Raw genomic sequence first — 25,000 nt, forward strand, 5'->3', positions numbered from 1 at the left:
GATGCTTGTGTTTAAACGCTTTCTTGCAAATCTGACACTGGTGTGGTCTTTTTCCTGCGAGGAAGGACAAGAGGACACACGTGGGTTACAGCGGCAGGGGTGGGGGGCTTCGCCCCCGGCTCCCCCCTCCACTCCTTAAGGTGCCCGAGCAACGCGACGCCTGAACCACCCCGCTTTCTTCTCTTTAAAGGAAGCTCCGTTGCAGAAACAAAAGCGACAAACCCCACATTTATGCTACAACTTAGACTTTGGATGCTTTTGATTGTAGTAATTTTACTCAAGCAGCTCTGGATAATAAAGAAAATGACTCACAGAGCATCAATGGAAAACTGGCAGCTCTAGCGAGCAGCTGACACCCATGAAAATGTTCGAAAAATATCCCTATTTATAAATAATTCTGCTGACAGCACCATATACATGCCGTATTTCTCTCCCCCCCCCCCCCGCCCTCGCTGAAGAGATTAGCCTGTAGAGAAGACCTTTGTTTCTTAAAGTTTTCTTTGTGTACGTTGCTCGTGAATAGCAGGAAGCCAACATCCTACCTTTGTGCCTTCGCCAGTGGTGCCACGCGAGCGTAAGCCAACCGCTGGCCAACCCTTTCCCACCTACAGCACCCCAAGGCCAGCCCTTCGCGCTTTACCTTGGGATGCGCCCGACGCTGTCGCTACGGCTCTAGCGACAGCAAGAGAGAGCTGGGACTCGTCGAGTCCGTACGGGGATTGCTGTGGGCAGGGGGACCCACGCCGGACCCACGCCGACCCACCGCAGGGGTCCTCTCCTCCAGCCCTTGCCTCGGGGAGGAAGCCCTCGAGGACCGAAAGACGTTTTTCCCCCCACCACGTGAGCAAATACAAATATATACATCTGCCACGGAAGCATAAGGGGTTTCTAAATAAAATGTTGTCAGCCGCTCGCTGAGTGCTAAAGTAGTGTTAAGCTGCAGAAAACAGTATTTCCTTTGGCATTTCAGGCAGTTTCGAACCAATGTTTGAAACTCAAAACCAGTGCCAAGCCTAAACACATCTGGTTGATCCCAGGCCACAAATAGCACAGGAATGCCTTCAACACCTTCCAGAACTGCCATACTGAAAGCTTAATTCCAAAATAGAGCTGACAAAAAATACTTGTCAGCATGATGCCACACGACAAAACTCAGCAAAGCATGATGCAACCGTGAGATATCCAGACATAACATATGGTGCAAAGATTGGAATTAGTGAAGACCGATCACCAAACTTAGATTGCAGAAGGCAAAAAATAAAATCAAACATTAGTACCTTCAGCCAGATTTTTTTTATTTTCAAAATGTCAAATTATAATCTTAGTGTCATTCAACTGAATGCTCCGGAGTGGTGCGACCATGCAGGCGGATACAGTGCCAATTGGTCATTATTTTATATTTCGTGCTATTTTTACGCATCTAAAAATGCTGGTATTCGGTGCCCGAACTGCAGAGCCCTGCTTTGCATGTCTTATTGCTAGAGCAGATCGTTAGGAACTTACTAGTGAACTGTCCTGATTCCTCAGGCGTATTTATCACGCTTAGCTAATGTGGCATGTGACCAGAACAGGAATAAACTTCACACCAGAGCCCTCCCATCCTGTCAGTTGTAGAAGTGTGGTATTTCGTTAATTCTTAAAGAAGCAAGCGCAGGGAGAGGAAGAGTACGGTGGAGGGTAGGAGAGAAAACCCCAGCCGAAATCAAAAGGCCGGGAAGATGGGACACCATCACTGGCAGCACCGGCGTGGAAGGAAATCCGGCAGGCAAAAAAAAAAAAAAAAAAAAATGTTTTCAGACCACTGAAAGATCTCGACTTCGAGGAAAATTCAACTTGCTCCTTTATGAACCTGATCTGCTTTCTTTTCCCCTGCAGTCGCTGCTGGGACTTGAGAGCAGGGAATGTCAGGCATAAAAAAAATTCCACTTCCATAGCAAAGTCGCTAAGAACGAATACCAGGGAATATGCTAATTTTTTTGCCCGATCTAGTCACAGCTACCTTCAAGTCCCACTGTGAAAGTTCACATTTAATAAGGTGTGATTAACGAATGCTTAAGGAAGCCAAAAATCGTATGTTATGAAATGAAGGGGAGATCTGGCAGGAAGGAAAATACAGGAGAAACCACAGACAGAATAACCCAAGTGACAGGGAAATTAGTGGATGCCTGGAAATTGGGACTCAAACTACATTTCTTTGCATGAGAGTTTCCTAAGCTTGCACACATGCAGGGTTTCTTTTTTTTTCTTTATTTCCCTTTACAGTAAAATTGAAAATTCGAGCTTGATATATTGAATTATAGCAGTATTGCTTTTATGATCTGTTTCCTAAATATGCATTTCTGCCAATTTAACCTGCTGGTTAAAAGTCAAGCTTGAAGAAAACTCCGGGCTTTGAGCTGTACACATAATTTGGCTTTGAACCTCCAGCCTTGACCTGGGGGTTCACCGAATCCAGAGCCGGGAGGCGGCTACCTGCGATTCAGAACACAACTTTTGCCATGATGGGGAAATCCCACAGTCTTAGCTCGGGAGATTTTAGCACAATCAAGTCACTTACTCAAATTAGCTCCAAATCTCAACGCGCTCTTGACCTAAGCACTCCTTAAACCCCAGCGGCGCCAGAAGAAAACCCTCACGGGCGAGGTGGGAGCTTTCCCAACGCTACCAACCAGCCAGCTGGATGCACCAGATACGCCCGCCTGCATCCCTGCCTCATCCCAGCTGTCCTGCTGAGCCCACTCAGCGCAACACGCTACTGTCCCTTTGCTAGTATCTCCATAGTCGCTAATTTTGTTCCTTTTTTGCTCCTCGTAGACCTTCTGCTTTTCCTCGGCACCGTTTTTTTGTGTCCTTCTCCTCACCGAACTGCCCACGCTGTCTCAGTCCCTCCCGCTGGCTTACTTTTCCCTACCATTAACAAGCCCAACCCTTGTCTTGTTCCACTTCTCCACAGCGCCGCTCCCTCTGCGTTACTTCAAACTGCCCGATTTTTTGGATGCACGCTACATTTGATGCCCACTACACTCTTCTCACCCCACGCTTGTGCTCCATCCAGTTGCCCAGCACTTTTCCTCTCCTCAAACAGAACTCAACCACCTCCACTGCTCCTCAACCAGGCTTGCCTCCACCCGCCCTTCCCCAAGGTTGGGTGACGTGCTCGTCCCTCAGTCTTTGCCCGCTTCGCTCATCCCTTGCACGCGGCGTTCGTTCAACGCTGCGCCTCCTGCTCGTGCTTCCCCCAGCCAGCACAGAGGTAGCCTGGCAGGGAATCATCCATATTTTATAAATTAATTTAGAAACGAGAAGATTAAAATACTTCATATTTTCATATTAATTTATATTGTTACTAAAAAGACTATACTAGAGCTAGTCTACCACATCCGTATCAAGGACTCGGTTTTGATCTGAGGGAACATGACAGCTTGAGCAAAGTTCTTTGTTCAGACACCACACAACATACCTTAGCAGTGCGCAGCGTGCAGCTGTTACAACACTAATTGAAATATGTTTTTAAATGTATCGGGTTTCCGAACATTTGCGGAAGAATTATTTGTTTCCCCCGTGTGCAAAACCCCAGTATTTCAGCCATTTAAAAGGAGCGCCTAATCCCTACAATGCATTAGTAGGCCATAAAATAAAGCTGAAGTGAGGTATTTTACACTGGGGATGGGGATAAATCTACAACTGGAGATGGATGGGGAGAACCTACAGTTGTAGGTGGATGGGGAGAACCCGCAGTCGTAGGTAGTCCTGGCTGCTCTGTCAGCTATTTAGCTAACACACAGTGAGAGCGTTGTCGTGCAATGTCGTAACATCAGGGGAGTAGGGATGGGACGAAAGGAAGCCGATTTGAACATCCCACCCCACAGGTTTTACCCGGTCTCGTCTGAGATGACCTGTGTCGATGGTGAGGGACGGAGCTAGGAGAGAGGTACCCAAGGCAGCTCACAGGAGGGCTCACGAAACCCTTGGGTGTCATCAGGTGGACGTGTGATGTAGACGCCACGTTTTGCAGTGAAACTAACTGATAAATCTCTCTCGAATATCGAAAGGAAAGGTTAGGGCTTTTTTTTTTATTCCACCATCTGCAAAAAGAGGTTCCCACAGGGATCTGTGCTCAATTTACAGAGGGGTAATCATAACTAATCTGTTTGCAAAGTCTCTAAAATTGCATTTCTGTGAAAATAAAACAACAAAATCTCTAACAGTAAGTATCTCTCAGTCTTCCTGGGCTAAAAGTCTTTGACTGAAAGGCTATGCGTTTCCCATTTGCAGTGGTGTAAAAGTCATAAGACATCAGATCATAAGCTGTCACTGGTCCCAGACTAAATATCACCCACCCTTTGCCTAAGGCAAGTGGGTCTTTTTTCTATAGGAGGGGGCCAAACAGAAATCCCACTCTTTGGAGGAAAGAAGGAAACATTTTTGTGACAGTTTGTTTTTATTTTTTAAAGGCAGTTCTTTTGAAGCTGCTTGGGGCTTTGGATGTTAGATGTAGTCCCAATGGAGATGGATTAGCGGCCAGAGCACAGCGAAGCGGTCAAAGGTGCAAGATAAATGCAATTTATATATAATTGCCCAAGCTGCACCTGTTCCATTTTGAATAGGAGACCTTGTCTACAGAACAAATTTCACAAGCATAGAATATATCCTTTTTTTTCTTTATTTGAGTGTAAAATGGGGAATTCTAAACTTGTATCAGAGTAAAGCAAGAAAAAATAACCTTTAAATAGCATGTAAATTTTTAATGAATCAAGCTCTAAATAAAGAAAACTCCTGAGCTGGGAATTCAAAATACTAGCCAGAGAGAGCTGATTTGCTACCAGGCTCAAGAACAATATTTAGTTTACAGAATCAATCTGGAAATAAAACTAGTGCTTGCATCAGCATGAAAGCTACAAAAATAAAAAAGAGGTCTTAATAAAATATACAGTGGAAAAGGAAAGGATGAAAGCACTAGCACAGCTATGAGGCCCTCGACAGCCCACACAAGTAATAAAATAGAATATGATGTAATATAGAACAACAATGAAAGGATTTAAAATTTCTAGGTAGGATTCTGAAAAACCGTTTCCAGCTTTTGTTGCAGAGCAGGCACGCTGCGAGTTCCCTTGCGAAGCTACGATAAAGCTGGTGTGTAGAAGATGTGGGCGCTGACGACGGCAGAACAAACGCTAACCTTCGCCTTACTCCCGAATCAGCCCAATGCAGCGTTGGTGACCAAGGGGGGCTGGATTGCTACCCAGGAGCCAGGATATTTCTCTATTTCTAGATGCTCCATTCTGTTGGCTCTCCTGCTCACTTACCCACTACTCTTTTCCCTCCTTATCTGCAATGCAAAGATTTTTTTGCACGCCAAATGGCACCAGTGCTTTGCCATGAAGGCAACCATCTTCTTCACCTTTAGTAAGGGAAGGGCCTCGAACCTTGTGCTAAGCAGCTTAGAAAAATCTGAGATTAGACGCGTGCAGTATCCGCTCAACTGATTTCAGCCTGACCAAAGTTAGGATGAGTCCATACGACTTCACAGGAAAACAATGTGAGCACTGAATTTCCGTGCTACCTGCCGTGCTCCGCACCCTAATTACAGTGCTGCTGGTTTTAAAGAAATAAGAGCTTGCGAAGCTCAAACTCTAAGAGGGACACATAACTTCTCTGAAAACTAAATGGCATCCCAAAATTAACTTGGCAGAATTTGGTCCTGCAACAAGCAGTGGCCCCTATGCTAAATTTCAGATCAGCCAGAACCAATGCAATTCACTCATTGCAGTAATGCAATACATTTTCCTTCTCCACATGAAGCTAGAAGCTATTGCAGAATGCCGCCAATACGGCATAAATTAAATATTATGGATTGTGAAATCTGGGTCCCTTTTTCTACTGCGCTCAAGCTGTGGCAGGCATGGTGTACAGAGGTAATCACAGAGCTCCTTGATCTGCAGCCGCATGGTCCTACCAAAACTTTTTGGGTTGACACAAAGAACCGGCCAAATCCCATTCTTCTTCTTGCCCTGGCAGGGAAACTCAGCTCCACTGCAATACCTATGACATTCTTGTTTTCTCCTTTACAACAGTTGGTGTAGCACATGATTAAGGAAGTTCATGTAGTTTTACCTGTCAATGTTTTTTTTTGCGCCAAATAGTTTCCCTGGGGTAAATCTTTAGGGGCTCCGAAGCAGGAACGTGGCCTCTGTCTGACTCTCTTAACCCTCGTTCTAGTGTGAGAAGTGGTGACAAGTAAGAATCTGATTGTTCAAATATCAGAGAAAAGACCTAAAAAAGCACATAGATTTTTTTACATAGGAAAAAGAACATCGGTATAAACAACATCCACTATTTGTGCTTCTCCAGGAAAGACAGGAAGTGTTCCAATTCCTCCTAAAATATGTTTTTGATGAAGTAACAACGGATCGTGATCAGCTGGTCAGAAAACAGCAAAACACGCAGAAAAGAAGCTTTTTCTCTTTTTTAGGTTTCAAAAAGTCGACTGAAAAATCTGGGCCTACTCTGACAATGACCCCATATGCAGAAGATGGCTTTACGTTCAATTCCGTTCCTTCCACTGCACGCGGACTGCAATTCTGCCCCTACGTTATTCATGCAATTACAAGCTTTTTCCAAACCCTCTCAAATTAATTTGAAATTCACTGAAGACGCCTGCTAAGCCATTAGCCAAAGTCCCAGCGCAGCGTGCCTCCTGAAGGCTGTGAATGAGTTATGGAGGCTAGCCCAGCCAAGGTCTTCAGAGCTCCCAACCACCTCTACCCAACGTTAGCATGATGCGTGGAGGCTCCGTAAAAGCGAACGCATCCTTAGTAATACTTCACACTTTCCATAGTGAATTCCATCGCAGGATTTCAGCCTGCATGAATTAAGATTTACAACACCCCAGAGAGGCGGGCTGGTATCATTTCCCTCTATTTCAAAGATGGGCGAAGGTGAGAGAAAGATGAAGCAATTTGCTGAAATTTGCAGAGGAAGTCTGTGGCAAGGCAGAAAAGAGCGCGGCACGCTCAGCCTCACCGCCTGTGCCTTTGCCACAAGACCATCCTTCCTGTCTCTAAATGCCACGCTCGGGCTCGATGATGTGCTGTGGTTCTAGCGTATTAAATATGACACTGCGTACATGTTCTGGATCATCAGGCTGAGTCCCATAAAATTGACGGACGTAGTGTTGAGAAGCCGAAAAGGACAGAGCAAAGAAGGAGAGAGGTCCCTACGCTGCAGCTGTGTGGTATTTTTCTAGGCAGTAGGTTCCCGTGCTACTTAAAGACCAGAACATATTTTTGCTTTTACAAATGCAGTTTATTTTGCAAATCAAGGTGATTGCACACATTTCAGCTTGTCAAATTTTCAGCCTTTCAACCATATGTCTGTCGACCTTATGGACTACCAACTTTATGGGATTCGACCATATGTCCAGATCCCGATATATACGAAGGCCAGTTCTAACATAAGAGCTTTACGGTAGTAGTGTAGTAAACCATAATGTTTGCAGATGGCTGTAATAAAATCATTCAGGAGAGGAAAGGTGCAGGGACGTAAAGCCTTCAAAGCTTCTTCCACTGAATAAACAATTTGATCTGAATAATGTAGTGGGAAGCACATTCCACCAATGAACTAGCTGATCTAGTCCAAAATGTTGCTTTTAATTTTCTTTCCTAATCTCACATGTATTTCAACTTCCTTTTTTATTTTCCTGTGGGATTAGCCTAAAATTTGGAAGAAAAGTGTAAGAAGGAAAAATAACAAAGTAAAGAATTTTTTTTTAAAGGCACAGTCCGCTTCTGAATTGTAAATTTTTCATATGTGAAATGCCAAATGGTTATGTGCGGCCTGGAAGATGTATTAATAGAGAGGTATAAGTTTTTTACTGTCACATGGTGAGATTGAAGGATGATGTGACTTGCTTCATTTCCTGAAGTGGGACTCAGCTTTCAAAGTTAAGGAAAGTTTCCTCCTGAGTAAGCTTTTTCTAACTCTAGGAAGTTGGAGTTTGGTTTATGTCCTGCTGCACAATAATTCACATGATAATTCACATTCCCTTTGTCTAACATAACTTGATATCTCTATTATTTGGGGAGCTCCGGTCCCGTTTTCCCCTAACTGAAACGTGCTGAGCCGATGCGTCCCCCTCGGAGACCCCTCCACCTCCGGGCTCATCCCTGTCCTGGCTGACAGCAGGGAAGGGAGCGCTGCCTGCAAGGGGAACCACGGCCAGCATAGGTGTGATGGAGGGTCTTTTTCAAACCAAAATATTTTTTAAGCTGACAATCCGCGGTGAGCTTTGGCAAGCTTCCTTGAACTAAACGATAATCAGTTCCTACTCGGGAAAGAAGGAAACCTTCCCTGGGCATTAACTGAGAAGTGAAAAAGCGAAATGCAACCTGGCTGCGCTGCTGGCGTGCGAAATCACGGCGAGAGCAACCCCCGTGAGCTGTTTGCTTTCAGATAACTTGGCCAGAGCCAGCTCTCACGCTGCTAACGTCAGTGGAAGTTTTTCTACTGGATTAAACGGTGCGGGGTAAGATAGTGTCTAAGAAACGAGAAGTACACTGTCACTCTTCCTTCCCATGCCAGGCTTTGTGTTGACCAAATTGCAGTCCTTTCTGAGTGCTAGGGCCTGCCTTGTTTGAAGAGGGCTCGTTCCACGAGATGCTGAGTGCCACGATTGCCACCACACTCAACGTGGCACGAGCTCACCTAGCACCTGCCAAGATTCACCCCATCACATCCAACAGTCCTTTCCCAAGCACTAACCATTAAAAAAAAAAAAAAAGAAAAGAAAAAATAAGTTGAACTGAGCAAAAGATAGTATTTCTTCCCTGTTGAGAGCCTCAGCACCTGCTGAACCGTTCATTGCACAAGTGTAATCGTGAAACACTGCAAGGAGCATAGCATAGACCTCAACCCACCCCTCGGCGCGCACGGCCGGCCGCCCTACCTGTGTGCTCGTATTTGTGTCGCAGCAGGGAACTGCTCTTCTGGAATGTCTTGTCACATAAGTCGCACGCGTACATGCCGCTTTCTGTCTTCTTGATCTTCTTTCGGGACAGACATGAGTCGGAGTCCGTCATGTCGTCGAGGCCGGACATGTAGTCTGGGGTTCCATCAAGCAATTCTCCCTGTGAGGGAACCACCCGTCAGCGACACCTGCTTCCACCACCGCTCCTTCCCCCAGAGGATCCAACCTCCCCAGAAAAGTTAAAATCATGTCTGCTTAGGATGGGGGTCCTTCTTAGCTTAGGAACCCGTTGGTAATGAAACTACAGCTGATGGGAACTCTATGAGGAGCCTCCTACTTCTCTGCCTGCAACCGACTGGCTGGTTTTGAGCGCTCTGCAATAATATGATTTACGCAAGCGGGCGCTGTTTATCATATTGGCACTAAGTATTTTCAAGGAGCGGAAAACGCAAAGGGGAGGCTCTTCGTGGATGGCAAAAGGTATTGTAACATTTTACAGGGGTGAGCGTAAGCAACAGCTAAGAGATCGTTCCTTTCAAAACAGTGAAACTTGGATATATTCTGTATCTGTAGAAAGGTTTTAATTGAATTTTATATTTAGGTACAAATGTTATTATTATGCAATCCATTTAAATGTATGTCTCCCGACTAAAGGCCTCAAGCTATATTTTTATATTTAATTTTGTAATTTGAAATAGGGAATATTAATAACACTTTTTATCAATGTTCTATCTATGTTAAAACAGCCGTCAGCATTAAGCAATAATGAATGTGGATCAGTAAATTATTAAATTTCTTGATATTTATTTTGTCTTGATCCAAAGAGAGTGCAAACTTGCATGATAACATACATTTCCATTTGCTATCACACAGTTCGGTTTTCTTAGACTAGGTTTGCACTAATTAATATTAGAGAAGATTAAATAGGCTTAAATACATTTACAAAGAGGGCAGATGTACTGTAAATTGGAATAGTGGAACAGCTGTTATGGAGGTGCAGTGCTATTTATGCTCCTATTGTGCAAAGAGGGATTACAGCCTGTAATGTAAAACCATACCTGATTTTCACATTTGAAACTATAAAACATTTACTAGTCAGTAAAATTACTAATAGACCGTAATAGGACATAGGGGAACATGCGCAAATGTAAAAAAAAATTATTAATCTATAATCAGTTAATCTCATTTAACTAAACTCTGTACATTATATTTGAATACACCCAGCAAAAAGCTATAAAAGTACGTGACTTCTGTAGAGCGGCTCTTCGCTGTAGGCGCGCAAGCGGCGAAATCCTTTACTACTCACGTATTAACTCTGGGACGACCTGAGAAAAAGATTAAGGGTTGTACCCAGGCATGAAGAAGTGCTGACCCAGATTACGTGTCCAGCGAAAGACTTTGTCTGCGATTAAAGACCCTAGCTGCTACCCCTCCAAATAATTTCATTTAATCCGTGGGTCTTTTCAAAGCTGTTCCAGATGACTGGCAGGATTAGAGGACGGGTAGTCGGGGAAGGGCAGTAGATGGGCTGAAGGAAGGGGCCATGGTAAAGCAACACGTCAACATTTCTCATCCCCCAGACATTCGTGAGAAGAGAGAATGCCTTTCCCATGCACGGTGGGTGAACAATCCCCCCAAAAACATGGAGAAGGAAGCTTTGAAGGGCTTTCAGTGGGATAGAGCTGCTACGAGGCCATAGAGACCTCCACTTAGAGGGATGCAGCTTTGCGTCCAAGTGTGGGGGTGATTCCCAAGAGGTCTCCTACTGCTCCTTTTCCCCATGGAGAAATGTGGTTCTGCCTTCCAGAGCTCAGTTTCTCTACAAAGTTTCCTTTTTTTTTTTCTGCAGGATGGGATTTTTCATGGACATCATCATCATCATCATCATCATTATTATTATTATTGTTATTATTTAGATACAATTCTAGTAAGAAATGACTGAGCTCTTAACAGAATAAAACCATAAGCGTTATGCCTATTCAAAGGTATAGATACTGCTTCTGAATCCAAGTAGAGGTATTCTTAAGGTAATCGCAGTTTGTTTTCCTACTCCACTGCATTTTCGCACGTTCAGGCTGAAGTAAACTCTGCTAATTTTGTTGGAAATGTTGAATATAGCTTTGGGCTTTTTCTTCTGCAAGAGGACATATCACAAAATACTCGATTCTAGCCTTTCAAAAAAAACCAGTTGCAACAATTTACCTGAAATCCTTGTTTCCGCTGGTACTTTCTCCTTTGCTGCATATCGGCAAAAGTAGCTGCTCCAGTTGGGTAAGTATAGGCCATATGTGGTAGGAAGCTCATCTGATCTAGTCCTGGGTATGGTCGCAGCCCAGGAATACTGGTCTGGACTGGTGGCATAAAAGTGGCTGGGGGAAATGCGCTCTGCGGTGGAAGTGTTGTGTATAAAGGTTTGGCACTAAATGGGTTCATACCAAATACTGGGTTAGTGCTTTTATCCAGATTATTTGAATTAGAAAACTCCTTCTTGATAAAAGTCAAGTTCAGCGGCTCATCTGAGTTTTCAGATGATGAAGAAACACTGTTGTGTTCTAAATTTACACTATTAGATTTTGTTTTGTTCTTTGTGGCTATAATACTTTTGGGTTCCTTCATTTGTTTTGGTAAAGACAAGTCCAAAGGCTCAGCCTGAAGCTCCTCAGAAGAGAAACTGTTTGGAGTGTAAGAACTACTGTGGGAGTTTTTAGAAGATGTGGAAGAAAGATTTAAAGGAGAAGGAGTATTGCTCCTAGAGTGGTCCAATTTATCAACTGGTTTAATATTGGTAAAATGAGGAGGTTTTGTTAGCCTGAGAGGAGTATCACAATTAGTAACACTGTTATGGAGTTCAGCTATAGATGGTGAAGTTATAGAGTCCACAGGCTTTATTGGAGATCTGGCTGACAAAGAGTCTTTAGTGGGAGTGTTGTTGGTGGCAGCCAGCGCCACCTTGGCACTGGCCCTTTCCAGTGATGGTGACCTGGAACTTGAATACTGGTAGACTTTTCTTTGTTCAAACCATTCCTTCACAAATTCCTGAGGAAGGCCAACAGCAATGGAAATTTTCAGTAGTTCATCAGAGTTGGGTTCCATATTCATAGCATAATATGCTTTAAGTACAGACATGTGGTCCTTGTATGGGTTGATGGGGCTAGTCATTCCTTTCTCAGAAAGTACTGATGACAGCAAGAGGGTTTGCTTATCAAACACTCCAGGTTTGTTGGGAACCATGTTCTCATGAGGCTGAAGGACTGCCTTGATTTCTTCGTTCATTTTACACAGGTAACGCTCATGCTGATGCAACGGAATGGGACCAGGAAAGCTTTCTTTACAGAACTGGCATGAAAATGGAGTGGATACGTTATGGTTCTCTATCATCTTGTCTTCAGTTACCAGGTCTATTAGGGTTCGCAGCTTCTCTTTTTTAATGTTATTGAGCTGCCTCCTCGAGTCTGTGGTTAAGCTCTGGAGGCAAGCTTTGGCTTCATTGACTTTCTCTAATGTATAGTCAATAATACTTTTAGTGGCACCATTATGACTTACTACTGGAAGACCCACAGGGGGAATATTGGGGGAGGTAACTCCTTGTTCCTCGGCTTGAGAGCATGAATCCTTCATGTGGTAAACCTTCAACTTGGAGATCTCTTCAGCCTTGCAGTCCATTTTCTGCCTGGAAACCGTGTTGTCCACAATCTGTAGGACCTTCTGCACCTCACTTAAATTACTGCCTACCGCAGGAAACCCAAGCAATGGTGCTTCCATCCCTACACCTAAGTGCTGCATCGGACTTTGAGCAGAAGCATGAACTCCTAAGGGGCTGGTTGCTCCAAGTCCACCATTCATAAAAGGACTAGTTGCACTAAACCCATGTGAGGCCATAAGAACCTTGTATTCATTGAAATCTAGTGGTTCTGTTTTAATTTTCAGTAGGCCTGTTTGTTCAGACATACTAAGTGGTTTGCCATTCTCCAGCTTGTTTCTCAGCTGTGTAATGGCTGAATTAGTAGGAGAGGAAGATACAGAATTAGGAGAAGAACCCGTCTTGATATTGTTTCTCATTCTGCCATTTACAGAGATTAAACCGATACACTTCTTGCTGCTGATGTGCGAACTGTAGGAGCCAGAATGGGAGAAACGTTTCTTGCAGTTTGGACACTCATATGGTTTTTCACCTAAAATGATAATTAAAACCAAATGTTAATTATCTTTGTTGCTGCTCTAGTTGCAAGCGATCGCATTTGATACCCAACTGATTGTCTGTGTATCCGCTGATTAATAGCGAGGAAAATATTAATTCTATGAAAATGGCCACACACCACCACTGCTTTACCCTCCTCTTCCTACGGGTCTTGAGATCAGTTTGGACCCACGGTCTCCAGCCGGCAACAGCCGCCAAGGTGTGAGATCGGCTCCAGACTGACCCTTGCAAGTCACAGGTAAGTACCTCGTGACAAAGGGAATCAAATCAAATCCAGACTATTCAAATTTGATTCGTTTCTTCTTTTTTTTTTTTTTTCTTCCAAAAAAAGGAATTTTCACTGGAAATGAGCATGGTGTGAGAAACTGAGTGCTGATGTTAGGACCTCCACGTCAGCTGGTGGAGGTTTGTGCCCTGAGCGGAGCCCAGTGGCATTTCATGTGCTGAACGGTGCATCAAGCAGGAAGAGCCAAAATGCGCAAGCCATTCAATATAAGACACTTTGCGCTAACTCGTTAGCTGAGAATATGAGCTGTATTTCACCTGGGGGGACTTTTTGTTATGGAAAATATAATGGACTCTTCAGGGTCCGACTGCACAGAAATGAGCGAACGCTTCTGAACTCAAACTGCCCAACAAACAACCTATATTATTTGCAGGAAGCTTTACTATTTCCAAATCTTTCAGCAAGACCGTGGTATTAACAGCATGATAAATGAGGATGACTCAGATATCACTTATGAAATACCTTAGTAGCTCCAAGAAGCCAGAAGCAGAACTGTGTAAATTTTAAGCAGTCTTTAAAACTCAGCTAATTAAACAAAATGCAAATGAGCACACCAGCACCTCCGCTACTCACCACTGTGAATTCGCAGGTGTTCCTTCAGATGGTGTTTATATTTGAAGGCCTTGCCACACTCAGTGCATTTGAACTTGCGATTGCCTGCTCCTTGGGTCAGCATTTGGTGCTGGGAGAAAAAAAAAAAAAGATACCGACATGAATTTTATGCAAGAGAAACCATGAATTTCTAGCTTAAAAAAACAAAAACGAAATTAATGTGGCTCTGAATTTATCAAGCGGACCAAAAGGTCTGCATGTACATTTATTTGTCTCATCAGTGTTGCAATAAAAATCAAAATGTTGGCAGTAAACCGAAACAAATGAGAAAGTACTTTCACATGAGCATTCGATATTTGCTTTAGAATTATTTCCTAAGTCTCTCATCAGAAATGTGTTGCTTTAAGGTATCTTATGATGAGAGAAACTGTTTTATAAGAAGATTTGTGGCTCTTAATATTCCTAGCAGATTCTGAACATGTGGGACTCTGCTTGTTTAAAAATTCTGTTTACTGCGTGTGTAGGAAAGACAGAAATACTGTCGTTAGTGGCATTTCGTGTAAGATTTAATTCATTATCAAGCAGAAGAGACTGCGTCTTCGGCATGAGCTGCTGCTGGAAGTGGTTTTTGAAATCACAGAGCAGCAGGGAAGACTTGAGCTACCTTTCGTACCATGTTTTCCCCCGGTGCTCTTCTAAGGGGTGAGGGAAAGTTGAAAGTTAAAAGTGGCATAAAGATATAATCAAAGGCAGCTGACCTTTTCGCAACAAGCAAGAAAAGCCCCGTAACTTTGAATTTGGAGAGGAAAAAAAAAATAATTAAAAAAATCTAATAATATTAATAATAATGCAGCCAACCACTCCGGATGCTCAAGGTAGGAGGTCAGCCTTTTGCAGGCGGCCACGACACAAAAGCCTATTGCAGGAGCAGGGAGTGGAGGGGGGGGGCCAAGGGGAAAAAAAGAAGGGGGGAAAAAAAAAAAAAAAAAAAAAAAAAGGCAGCGCCGAAACGGTATGACAACTGCGAGGGTGTGCTGCCTCTTCCCACATTCCTGGCGAGACAGATGGTGTTACATGGGACACAGGGAGGTTTGTTCAAACAGCAGCAACCTTCAAAGATCAAGCAGAGCCCAGCCCGCCGCGCGCCATTGAGGGACCCGCGCTCATATGTTGCTGAGTTGCATAAACAAACAGCAACAGCTGTTTTGTCTCCCCCCATCGCCCTCCGAGGACTACTATAAACTTTAGTTGTGCCACTGTTAATATGATACAATCATTTTAATTTACTAATTGTAAATGCCATGAGCAAATGAGGGGACTTTTCAACACCAAAGCTACCATTCATAATGCGCCAGCACCGGCGTGCTCTCGCATGTGAAATTTCAGGCGGTTACGTTGGATAAATATCTAGGCGGGTTTTGGTGGTTTGTTTTTTTTTTTTTTTCCCCCCCCTGGTGTTTTTAATGATACGAAGCAAAAGAAAGAACCTTACGGTGGATCAGGTTAGGAAAAATACACATGTGAAAATGTGTTTGTCCACTGGAAAAGCCACGGGAAGGAAAGAATAGGAGAAACCGCTCTAGAATCATTTATATTGATTTAAGATCAAGCAAAAGATACGGTTCTCTTAAAAATGCTAATTGCAAAAATCGCGCGATTAGGAGATGTGTGTTTGCCTAACTGAATTTACCTTATGCTGAGAAAAACCTACCAAGAGAAATACAGCCGATCATGATTTTCAGGTTTTTAAGAAAAAGAAATAAGGCATAAAGCCTTTATAATTTGACACAATGCACACATCTATTTATTCAAGTTTTAACCGTGCCATTTGAGTTTCCATTACAGCCCTCCACAGGATGGGTTTTCAGAAGTAACTCTCTGGCGAGGACAGGAGCAGTTTTTCTGCTGGTACGTAAAGAGTTTTGTGGCACAGGTCTATCACCAGCCTGCTTAGGAGCACGAGGGAAGCTCAGTCACCTGTTTGAGATACGCAGCGTTTCCTTAAATGCAGCACTGATATAATATTACATGCATCACATCGAGGAAAAAACTGCTTTGATTTATCGCAGATACTCTGCCGGGCTACACAAACGATAGCGATGCCGCAATTCTAGTGCGTGCGTGTGTTAGTGGCACAATCACAAGTGATAGCCTATATGTACTGTAGGAAGAGTTATTCTAAAAATGCGTAATTATGTTTAACAAACGGTTATACAAAATACGCATAATTTCACGTGATTGAAAAGGTTACTCAAAAAGTAATGAAAAAATATTAGCGGATCTTTTAGTATGTCTTGGAGCTCCTCTTTGCAACACTGCAAAGTAAAACTAGGTGAAAAATGGAATTAAAATTGCTGAGATGTTTAATAATGTATAATTAAAATGCTACAGTTTCATTCACTTTTTGAGGAACATAAAAACGAACTAAAGTCAAGTTAAAGTGCAAATAAAATTTCTAAATTAGAAATTAACACACTCATTCGATCGTGAACATAAGACTATTAAATCATATTAGAAGAGACCATCAAAAAATCATTTAGACCTCAATTAAAGCTATTACCATTAAAAGATCTGCATCTTCAAAATGCCATGAAAAATTAATAATGATTGCCAATCAAAGCAATATCGTTTCTCTAAGGGGTTATTAGGGAAAGAAATCACTTAAAACCAGCCCCCCACCTGATCTGTCCCTGGCTTGTGTGTCACCATATGCCGCTCGAGCTGGGTGCGGTAGGCAAACGTGTAGTTACAGAGAGGGCACGAGAAGTTCTCCTCGTTCTTCTCGTGGCGGTACTTGATGTGCTCCTTGAGGGACGTCAGCCGCTTGTAGCCCCGGTCGCAGTAGGGGCAGGTCAGCAGTTGGGCGAAGGCATCTGGAGTTCCAGGTGGCAGGTCTGCGCCCCGGGACGGCGGGGGGGGGAAAGAAAGGCAGGCCAAAAGGTCAGCAAATCAATGGCAGCTCATGGGCTGATTGCCCGGGATGGTATGAGAGGAATCGCTGCAATCTGCTGCCCGAGAGGGAGGGACGGCGCTTCCAACCGGCGGCGGGAGGCACCGGCACCCGCGCACGCCCACGGCAGACTCGCAGGACCCGCTCGGAAATTAATTACGGGCATCGCTCCGCCGGCAGACCTCGCTGGCTGGCAAACTAAGAAATGCTTTTCCCGATCAATCGGCGATTTGCATTCCAGCCCCGGCTCATTACGTTACTCGTGCCGTTGACCGAATCCTTCCCACCGACGCTTTCCCAATTATTTGTCGAGGCATCGGAGAGCGATAGGCCGGCTGCCCCGTCTTGTGGTGCACTAAAACTCTGTTAAAACTTCCCAAACTCGCAAGTAGAGCAGCAGCCTTTCCCCGTTTAAATTCAGCTCGTCAGTTCACCCGCCAAATAATACAAATTTGCTGACTAAAAAATCACAATACACTGAAATTACAACCCCAATCTTTGCTCATGAAATTCCATGCTGCTGCAGCTGTTCTTCAATTTTTAAGGTAAACACCCAGGCATGTAGTGCATTTATAATTGCAACAGCTGCACGAGGTCAGGATACTGGCTAAAAATGAATTACGGCCTCACCATTTTCTTCTTGCCCATTGGCCTCTGGAGTGCCAAGGCGAGACAGTTCCTCGGGGGCTTCGGGGTAAATAATGGCTGTGTCGCTGCGCTGCAGGTACTCCGCTATGCTAACTGCATGCCCATCTCCTTCCTCCAGTTTCCTTTTGGCAAAATATTCCTCAAAGTCCGACGTGCAATTTGCGTTCTTCACTAAAATGAGAGAAGGGGAAAAGAGAGGTTTGAGCGCATCCTCCCCGAGAGCTCGGGTCAGTTCGCATCGTTACGCGCAGGCTGAGCTGGTGTACCGGACCTACGAGGCTGGGGCCGCAGCTGGATCCTCGCTCTCATCGCTCTTGCTCCAGCTGCTAATAAAATTAATGCGGGCTTTCCACCGGGGTGGATGGAGGTAAGGGCGGACAGTTAAATTAGCAGGAACGTGGGCTCTGTGGGGCAGCAGGAGAAGTTTATGAGGCTTGGGTATTGCAGGTAATCCTTCAGCTATGGAACCCGAACCTTCAGGGGGCTCCTGGGGGACCCGTGGCTTTTGGCATGAACACACCTTGACCTACAAGACTGAGCTCAGCCGCCCCCAGCACCCACAGAACCCGAGACAGTCCCCGCGCAGGAGACGGTAGTTGCAGGTAGTAAAGACCACGACTGCTTCTCCTCCAAGACAGGTCCTGCCCCGGGCTGCCCTTCCACGGCAGGCACGAGAAGAGAATTGCTCGCGACATCTTCCCTTCATTTTTTTTTTCTCCCTGAAAAATTAACTCAACAATGGGAGAATAGGTTGTTTTAAAAAAAAGGTATCGCTTCATAGATTTCTACAGATAGAACCGCGCGTTTTAGACCATAATAGGGACACAAAGCCTAAAACCACTTTTACGGTCTGTACAAGAGTTTTCCTTCTTTTCCTTAAGTGTAAACCCTATTTTTTTATTGTCCATGCAATGTCCATGGAACATAATTCACGCTCGACCACAAAACATCCTGTTACTAAAAATATGCTTTTCTCCTCCATGTATGAACACTGCATACAGAAAAGACCTTAAAAACTCTGGGACATTGTGGACAAATATTAATATAATTATACCAGGAAAAAAGAGCTGATCATTTTCTTTCTCTGATTTTTTTTTTTTTTTTTATTAACAAGTCTTGGAAGACACAGTTGGTGGCAGGGAATTAAAGATACTTGTTTTTAACTGACCGTAAATGAAAAGAACAGCTTATGATCGATTACATTTTTAATGTATTTCTCCTTAGGTGAAACAAGAAAATGAGGCAATGCCATAAACTATTCTACAGTTCATGTAAAAGTAAAATATTAAATGGCGCGATTCTGCTCTCACTGATACCAAGGAGCAATATGGAGTAAACTCATGGAAATCAAAGGGGTTATGGCCCTACAGGGTTATACCGGTTTGTGACCACTGGAAATGAGAGACTAACCAGCTCCTTGGTGTTTAAAAACGGGTAAATGCTTCACCTCAGTTTTCTACAAAAATGCAAGGTGATGCTGGCAGTCAAAATGAGATGTGGCCTCTGACCGGGGCACAACTGGAAACCTGAAAGCACCTGATTTGAAACGCTCATCTCGCCGACGTCGATAAAAGTAGATATTCGTCTATGCAGACCTCATTCCTTTAGCTGATAAAATCAAATCCTCTGGCTGAGACAAATATGCCCTGTTTTTCATATGAGCTGAGCAGCTTCTCAACTGTTCTGCAGTATTTTAGTGACAGTGACCAAATGGCACAGGGCATGGGACCCCGTGTTTGGAAGGAAACTTCTATTCCTATCGCAGCGGGTTTGTAGGGAATCGCTACAACCCCACAGAGCTGCTCCTCCCTTGGTCCTTCTGTAGCTTCTGGTATCACTTGTTATTAGCATGAGAAGCAACATCTCCTTTTTTTCCCCCCAAAAAAGCAACTTCTAGAGAAGGGGAGTATGGAGAACAAGACCGAGTACCTTACCTCCATTTTGTTGCTGTGAGAGAAATATAACAAAATGGTGGTTACCGAAGTACACCTTATGCACAAAAGCATCAGACTATGTTTTTGACTTCGTTTTTATCAGACCAAAGCTGAGGCATTACTCCTTACATTGGAAACTTGACTTCTCGTTCCCTTGCTATGCCTAGATCTCCCAACTGTTGCAAGATCACCCACCCTCCGGCTTAACACTACCCCGTCTCCGCTCCTTCTCCTGGCTTAGCGATAGATCCAAAGAAAACAAGTTTATTTTTTTCCAGATTCAGGCCATGACCCAGTAAACGCCACCTGTGAAGCAGGGGAAAGAGAGCTTTTCTCCAGAGAGGAGATATGGGAGCAGGAATGGGAAGGGGTGGGACGGCTCTAAGGGATGGCTCCATGTGTCCTTCTGCTCCTCCAGGCAGGCTGGGAGCTTTTGGAGCTTGCAACTGCATTTATGGGTTGGGGATTCAAGCCACTGAGCAAGGCCTGAGTTAATATTAGGAGCTTCAGTCCCAAGGTCGAACCCAAATGAGGTTCTTCCTTCCCGGCCCCCAAGTCTGTCTGGAGGCTGATCCAACAGGCTGCGGAGGACTGCTGCGATATTACTGGCCTCGGCTTCCTAATTCTCTGGATTATTTAGCTTCTACGTCTGTGCATGCAATCGGGGAGCTAAAGCAAATGTTTATGTCTACATTATAAACCCCTAAAAACAAGGGGATTTAGTGGAAAAGCTGACAGATCCTTAACTGAAACAATACAACCAGTGCTGCGACACCGCAGATTAACATAAATAGCAAAAGGTGAGCATGTGTATCTGGTTTCTCACCCGCGATGTTACTGACAATTCAGACATGGCTGGAAGCTCACCCAGTGTTACTAAAAAGACCCATCTGATAACCATTAGGTTTCTCTCTCGATTTCTGGGGGGAAGGCTTGCTTCCCCCCTCCATGCCCTAATTTGTTTTCCATGCAGAAAGTCATGTTCCCAGATTCCTCGTGGGCTGACACTGCACACACGTTGCACATCCCCTCCTGCGAGGCAAGAATTTCAGCGCGATCTACAGCGGGTGACCTCACCAAATAAGTCTTTTTTTAATTAATTATTGGAGCCTGGAGAGCAGAAATATTTTCAGCTCCAAAAGCCGATGTGGCCATGTCACATAAAAATAAAACGCATTAAGGAAAGCTATCTTTGGAGGCATTTAGGACCTTTCAAGATAAAGCGAGAGAGAGGTTCAAGGAGCTTGGGAGACCAGTTATTTTGTGTGGGAACTCGTCCTGCGAGATGGTGATAGCTGCCCTTAATCGCAAACAAAGCTAATAAAACCACAGCCTTCATTAGCCAGGAAGTGAGAGGCCCCCATTGGTACACACAGATTACAGCCTGAAAACGGCCTGTCCTCCAACCTGCCAAGTTTTACTTCTGTTTTCCTCCCTCCGAAGGTTGGGGTTTTTTTTCCGTTCTTTAAATTATATTAAGAGATCTTTACTCGAAGCTTGTCAGATGTTAGCAATCGAAACCAGGAATTTTTTTTCTGTTTCTTCACAGGGAATTTGTTAATCTATTTTCTGCAAACATCCCAGTTGTAATAACCGTAACAGGTACAATAAAAAAAACTATAGGAATTTATTCATTCACATTTTAAAAACCCCTCCTGCAAAACATCATTTTGCCCAGTAAACCATTTCAGAAATCCCAGAAATATTTACAAATTAATTTAGCAGGACCAAAGACTAAAATTTTCACTCTAATGGTCACTTTTGCTTTTCCACTATAAAGCCTCCATGGCTCATTATAAAAATGCAGCTGATTAATGTACGGATAACAAGATTGCTTTTTTAAATACCACTAGGAAGTGGCCATTCTGACAGTAGCAGAATAATTTAATAACGGAGACTTTTTCTTTTAGTTTTCTTTCTCTCCTAATGACGTTCCGCAATGAACTTGATGCTAAAAATACACTACAGTTGTTGCATGCACCTACAGCAACTTTGCCAGTTGGATGTACGCGAATGAGTCTGAAGCTGTATCTCCTATGTCTGTGCTCAGCCCAGGTCGTGGAGCGCTGCAAGATCTGGCGTCAAGAGGAAGAGGCACGTTGTGTTAAATGAGAGAAACCTTCTTGGCCCATCTGGAAGAGCCCGTGTTAATCAGTAGGAAGACCCAAATGGCTTTCTTGGACACCAGAAGGTCACTGCCGTGTGTCTTTTGCTGAAGATGGAGTCACTGATCCAACTTCTGTCATTGGGTCGAGTCTCAGCCTCACCTCAGTTATTTTATCAAACATCAGTATTAAATCCCCTTACTACCTGCAGGGAAAAGTTGAGGCCAAACACCCAAGAAAGGCCCAAAGCCTATAGCGAGGCTGAAGAAGAAAACTTTGAGCATTTCCCAGGCTAGCTAGGAAGGATCTCGAATAGCTCAGGGACTGACCTCTTCCCTTTCCTCCTCAAATGATGGTTGGGGCACCTCAGTCTTACTCTACGCGAAGGATGCTGCAGCTCCTGATAGTCACCTGGCATCTTCCACTCAAGGTGAAAAGACTGGCAAAGGCATTTAGTTTATCAGATGATTTAATATGACTAAGTAATCTGACATCGCTCTTAAGAGACTATGGAGACTGCGGTCATTACAGAAACATGCTCTACCCAACCTACCCAGGCATCAGCCTCCACTGAAGGAGGTAGCTCTGAACGCCTCAGTGATAAAAGATTTGAATCAAACAGTAGCAGAGCACTAGACAACTCGTAATGATTATTTGAGCAAGCCACCCATTGCAGCAAATAACAGCTGGAGCAAAGAGGAGGCTGGGACTTTTGCACAAGACTTTTGGGGAAGGAATTGCCAGGTGCAACATCCAGAGCAGCTTTTGCATTTTAAACGCAGGCCACCTAAATGCAAAGCACTCTTTGAACCACGAGTTTGCACTGCACCAGGCCGGGCAGGGGCAACCTTTATCTTTTCCCCCAGAAAACTGGTTTCAGAAGAAGCAGGACACGCCACGGACCCCACGCGGGGTTAGCGGCAGGGCTGTGCGGGGACTCGAGGGCACCCTGCCCCCAGAGAGATGCCGTGAGGCCGAAGTCAAGCAGGCAGAAGACACCATCAGATACTGGAAGGGAAGGGGCTAAGAGGACACGAAGTCTTCCCCCTCAAGCAGACCACACTGCAAATATGAAAGAGTCAAGGCCTGTTATAGTAAGGAAAATATGTGCAAAGGAAGTCACATGGACTGATAGGAGACCTCAAAGGCTCTGGTAATGGTAATTCAGATAACCATCAAGTCTTATTTCCGAATCAGACGTCTTTTAAAGTCCTGTTTCTCCAAGTGCTAAGCACAGTTTGTCGCTTTATTAACGTCCCTTGGAAGTAAAAAAGCTTTTAAAATACATATGTATCCAGTTCCGTACAGCAGCATCATTAAGTATATACATAAGGATAAACTGTGCCTTGGTGCCACCCGCCTTTCATGCATAGTAAATCTAATGGATGAAAAAAGCAGTGACATGGTTTTATTTTCCTATTATTTTCCCCCTCAAGAATTATAAAGTAAATTTCTTGTGTTACTTAATAAGAGCATTGGGGTTTTATGTGGGTGTTACCAACATTAGGAAAGTGTGAGTAATAAAATCCTTGCAAGACTTAGGTACCACCTTTTACAGTAATATTTGTGGAGGGCATTACCTATGAACTAAAACTCATAATGGAATGCATAGAAATGTACTTATACTAGAAAACTCTTACTTTTAACCGTGTAAATCAGGGCTATCTGCAACATCTCAAATTGTGACAAAAAGCAAAAGAAACATTGGGTGATGTATGGCGTTCAGCTGTGCTGAGGATGGATTGGGGCCTTGTGGCCTTTGGAAAGAACATGGTAAACCCCTGAATTCATTTGGATTAGAAAATAGTAACAGAAACCTTTTGCTGTTTTGCTTTGCTACAGGAAAAAAAAGAGATGGCTCGGAGATGATGCCTGCTAAATATCTCTGTCCCCTTTCTTGTTCCACAAAATGTATTGGTTTCTAAGAAGAGAGGAAAGAAAGAGATGTGGAAAGTGGAAAAAAAAAAAAAAAAAGATTAGCCAGAAACATAATAATCTCATAAATATGCATTTAAAGTGTGTGTGTCTGTGTATCTATGTAAGGGGTTTATGTGTGTCTTGCTGAAAAGATGTTTTCAGTCTCTGAAGTAGCTTACTCTGTGCACCATGCGAATCTGGGGTTGCCAAGAAGGGTGCACCCCATCCTCATTATCAAGCTCTTTGTACAGTCTCTCTCATTAAAAGACTACTGTATCTTGGTCCAGCTACTTTAAACTATACGAGATGCACCCTCGCTGGGAAAACACCTCCTCATGCTGCTGAAAACTATTAGCTCACAAGGATGCAGTTAAAAGGAGTTAGGGGCTGAAACATTGAGGGCCATGGGAGGGGTAGCAGGGACTCTCACCGAATGAGTTTGTCGCCGCACCGTTGTGATCAAATTGGGGAAAAAAAATTTAAAAACCAGGAGAATTAGGTAAATGTTTCCCAACTGTTCAACTGAAAACAAGAAAAATTGCTTTGTCACTTCTTCTCTTCATGCACAGCTAATTCTACATGATACCGAAGAAAAGCGCCGCTCGTATCGTGTGATACCTTACCTGTACCATTGTTTCCAGTGGTCTGAATTGCGGCTTCAGGCCCCATAGTGTCATAATCTTCCTTCATTTCTTCTGCGAAATAAGCATGCACACTTTTAGCGTTTGCAGGTTATTGAATGGCTCACAAAGCTAGGGAGCACACTGCGGTAGCGGGGAAGATCCTGCTACGGGAAGGGGAGAAAAGGGCTGTTGTGGACCTCTATACAATGGCTTTGTTCTGGCAACTGAATGAGTTCAGCGGTGCTGGATGGACGAGAACTTATTTACTTTAAACATGACAGCGAGTGGTGGAAAACAGAACTATTTGTCCGGAGTAAATGAAGGGCTTTTCCCAAAATCTAATCTAATAAGCAGCCGGGTGATAAAAAGGGAATTTTCTTTTTTTTTTTTTTTTTTTCTCCTGTATTTAAAAGAAATAAGCAGTTAACAGACACTGTGAGATCTGTACCTGGAAGAAACTGCAAATACAAAAGGAAGATATAAGAAGTTCTTACATCTCTATTTCTATCTATCGTCACACAGATCTTCCGAGCTGTCATCATCATTTTAACCTCATTTGAAGCACAGCGTGTATTAATATCAAATGGTGCAGAAATGTGACAAATTTTCAGCTGTGGGCAGTTCTTCTCTGCCCGTACGATTTGTTTGCATCTTCCGTGCACTCTCTGTGCGCTGACAAAGTCTGCCTTTATGGCCATAAATTGGGTTAATTCACATGCAAATGAGCATGATATGTGTAGAATTATTTCCTATGTATTTATCATGGATCAGTTTACTCTCCATGAAACTGGGGGTTTGGAGGGAGTTAAAATAGCATTTCCA

The 25,000-nt window shown here is 43.8% G+C and overlaps 1 protein-coding gene across 5 annotated transcripts in view; it reads right to left on the reverse strand.

Moving 5' to 3' along the window:
• Positions 1-25,000, reverse strand: part of ZEB2 (zinc finger E-box binding homeobox 2) — a 115,705-nt gene that overhangs the window by 1,966 nt on the left and 88,739 nt on the right. For all 5 annotated transcript variants that reach the window (XM_052792296.1, XM_052792294.1, XM_052792295.1 and 2 more), the window contains 7 exons: positions 24,179-24,250; positions 17,582-17,770; positions 16,681-16,895; positions 14,023-14,131; positions 11,168-13,137; positions 8,945-9,125; positions 1-54 (listed from right to left, as the gene is read on the reverse strand). The exon at positions 1-54 is cut by the window's left edge and continues 1,966 nt beyond it. In XM_052792296.1, coding sequence (XP_052648256.1) covers positions 1-54; positions 8,945-9,125; positions 11,168-13,137; positions 14,023-14,131; positions 16,681-16,895; positions 17,582-17,770; positions 24,179-24,250 — 2,790 coding nt within the window. The remainder of the gene's footprint in view (positions 55-8,944; positions 9,126-11,167; positions 13,138-14,022; positions 14,132-16,680; positions 16,896-17,581; positions 17,771-24,178; positions 24,251-25,000) is intronic.

This window comes from Harpia harpyja, chromosome 7 (genome assembly GCF_026419915.1).
Source record: "Harpia harpyja isolate bHarHar1 chromosome 7, bHarHar1 primary haplotype, whole genome shotgun sequence".
Taxonomy (NCBI): Eukaryota; Metazoa; Chordata; class Aves; order Accipitriformes; family Accipitridae; genus Harpia; species Harpia harpyja.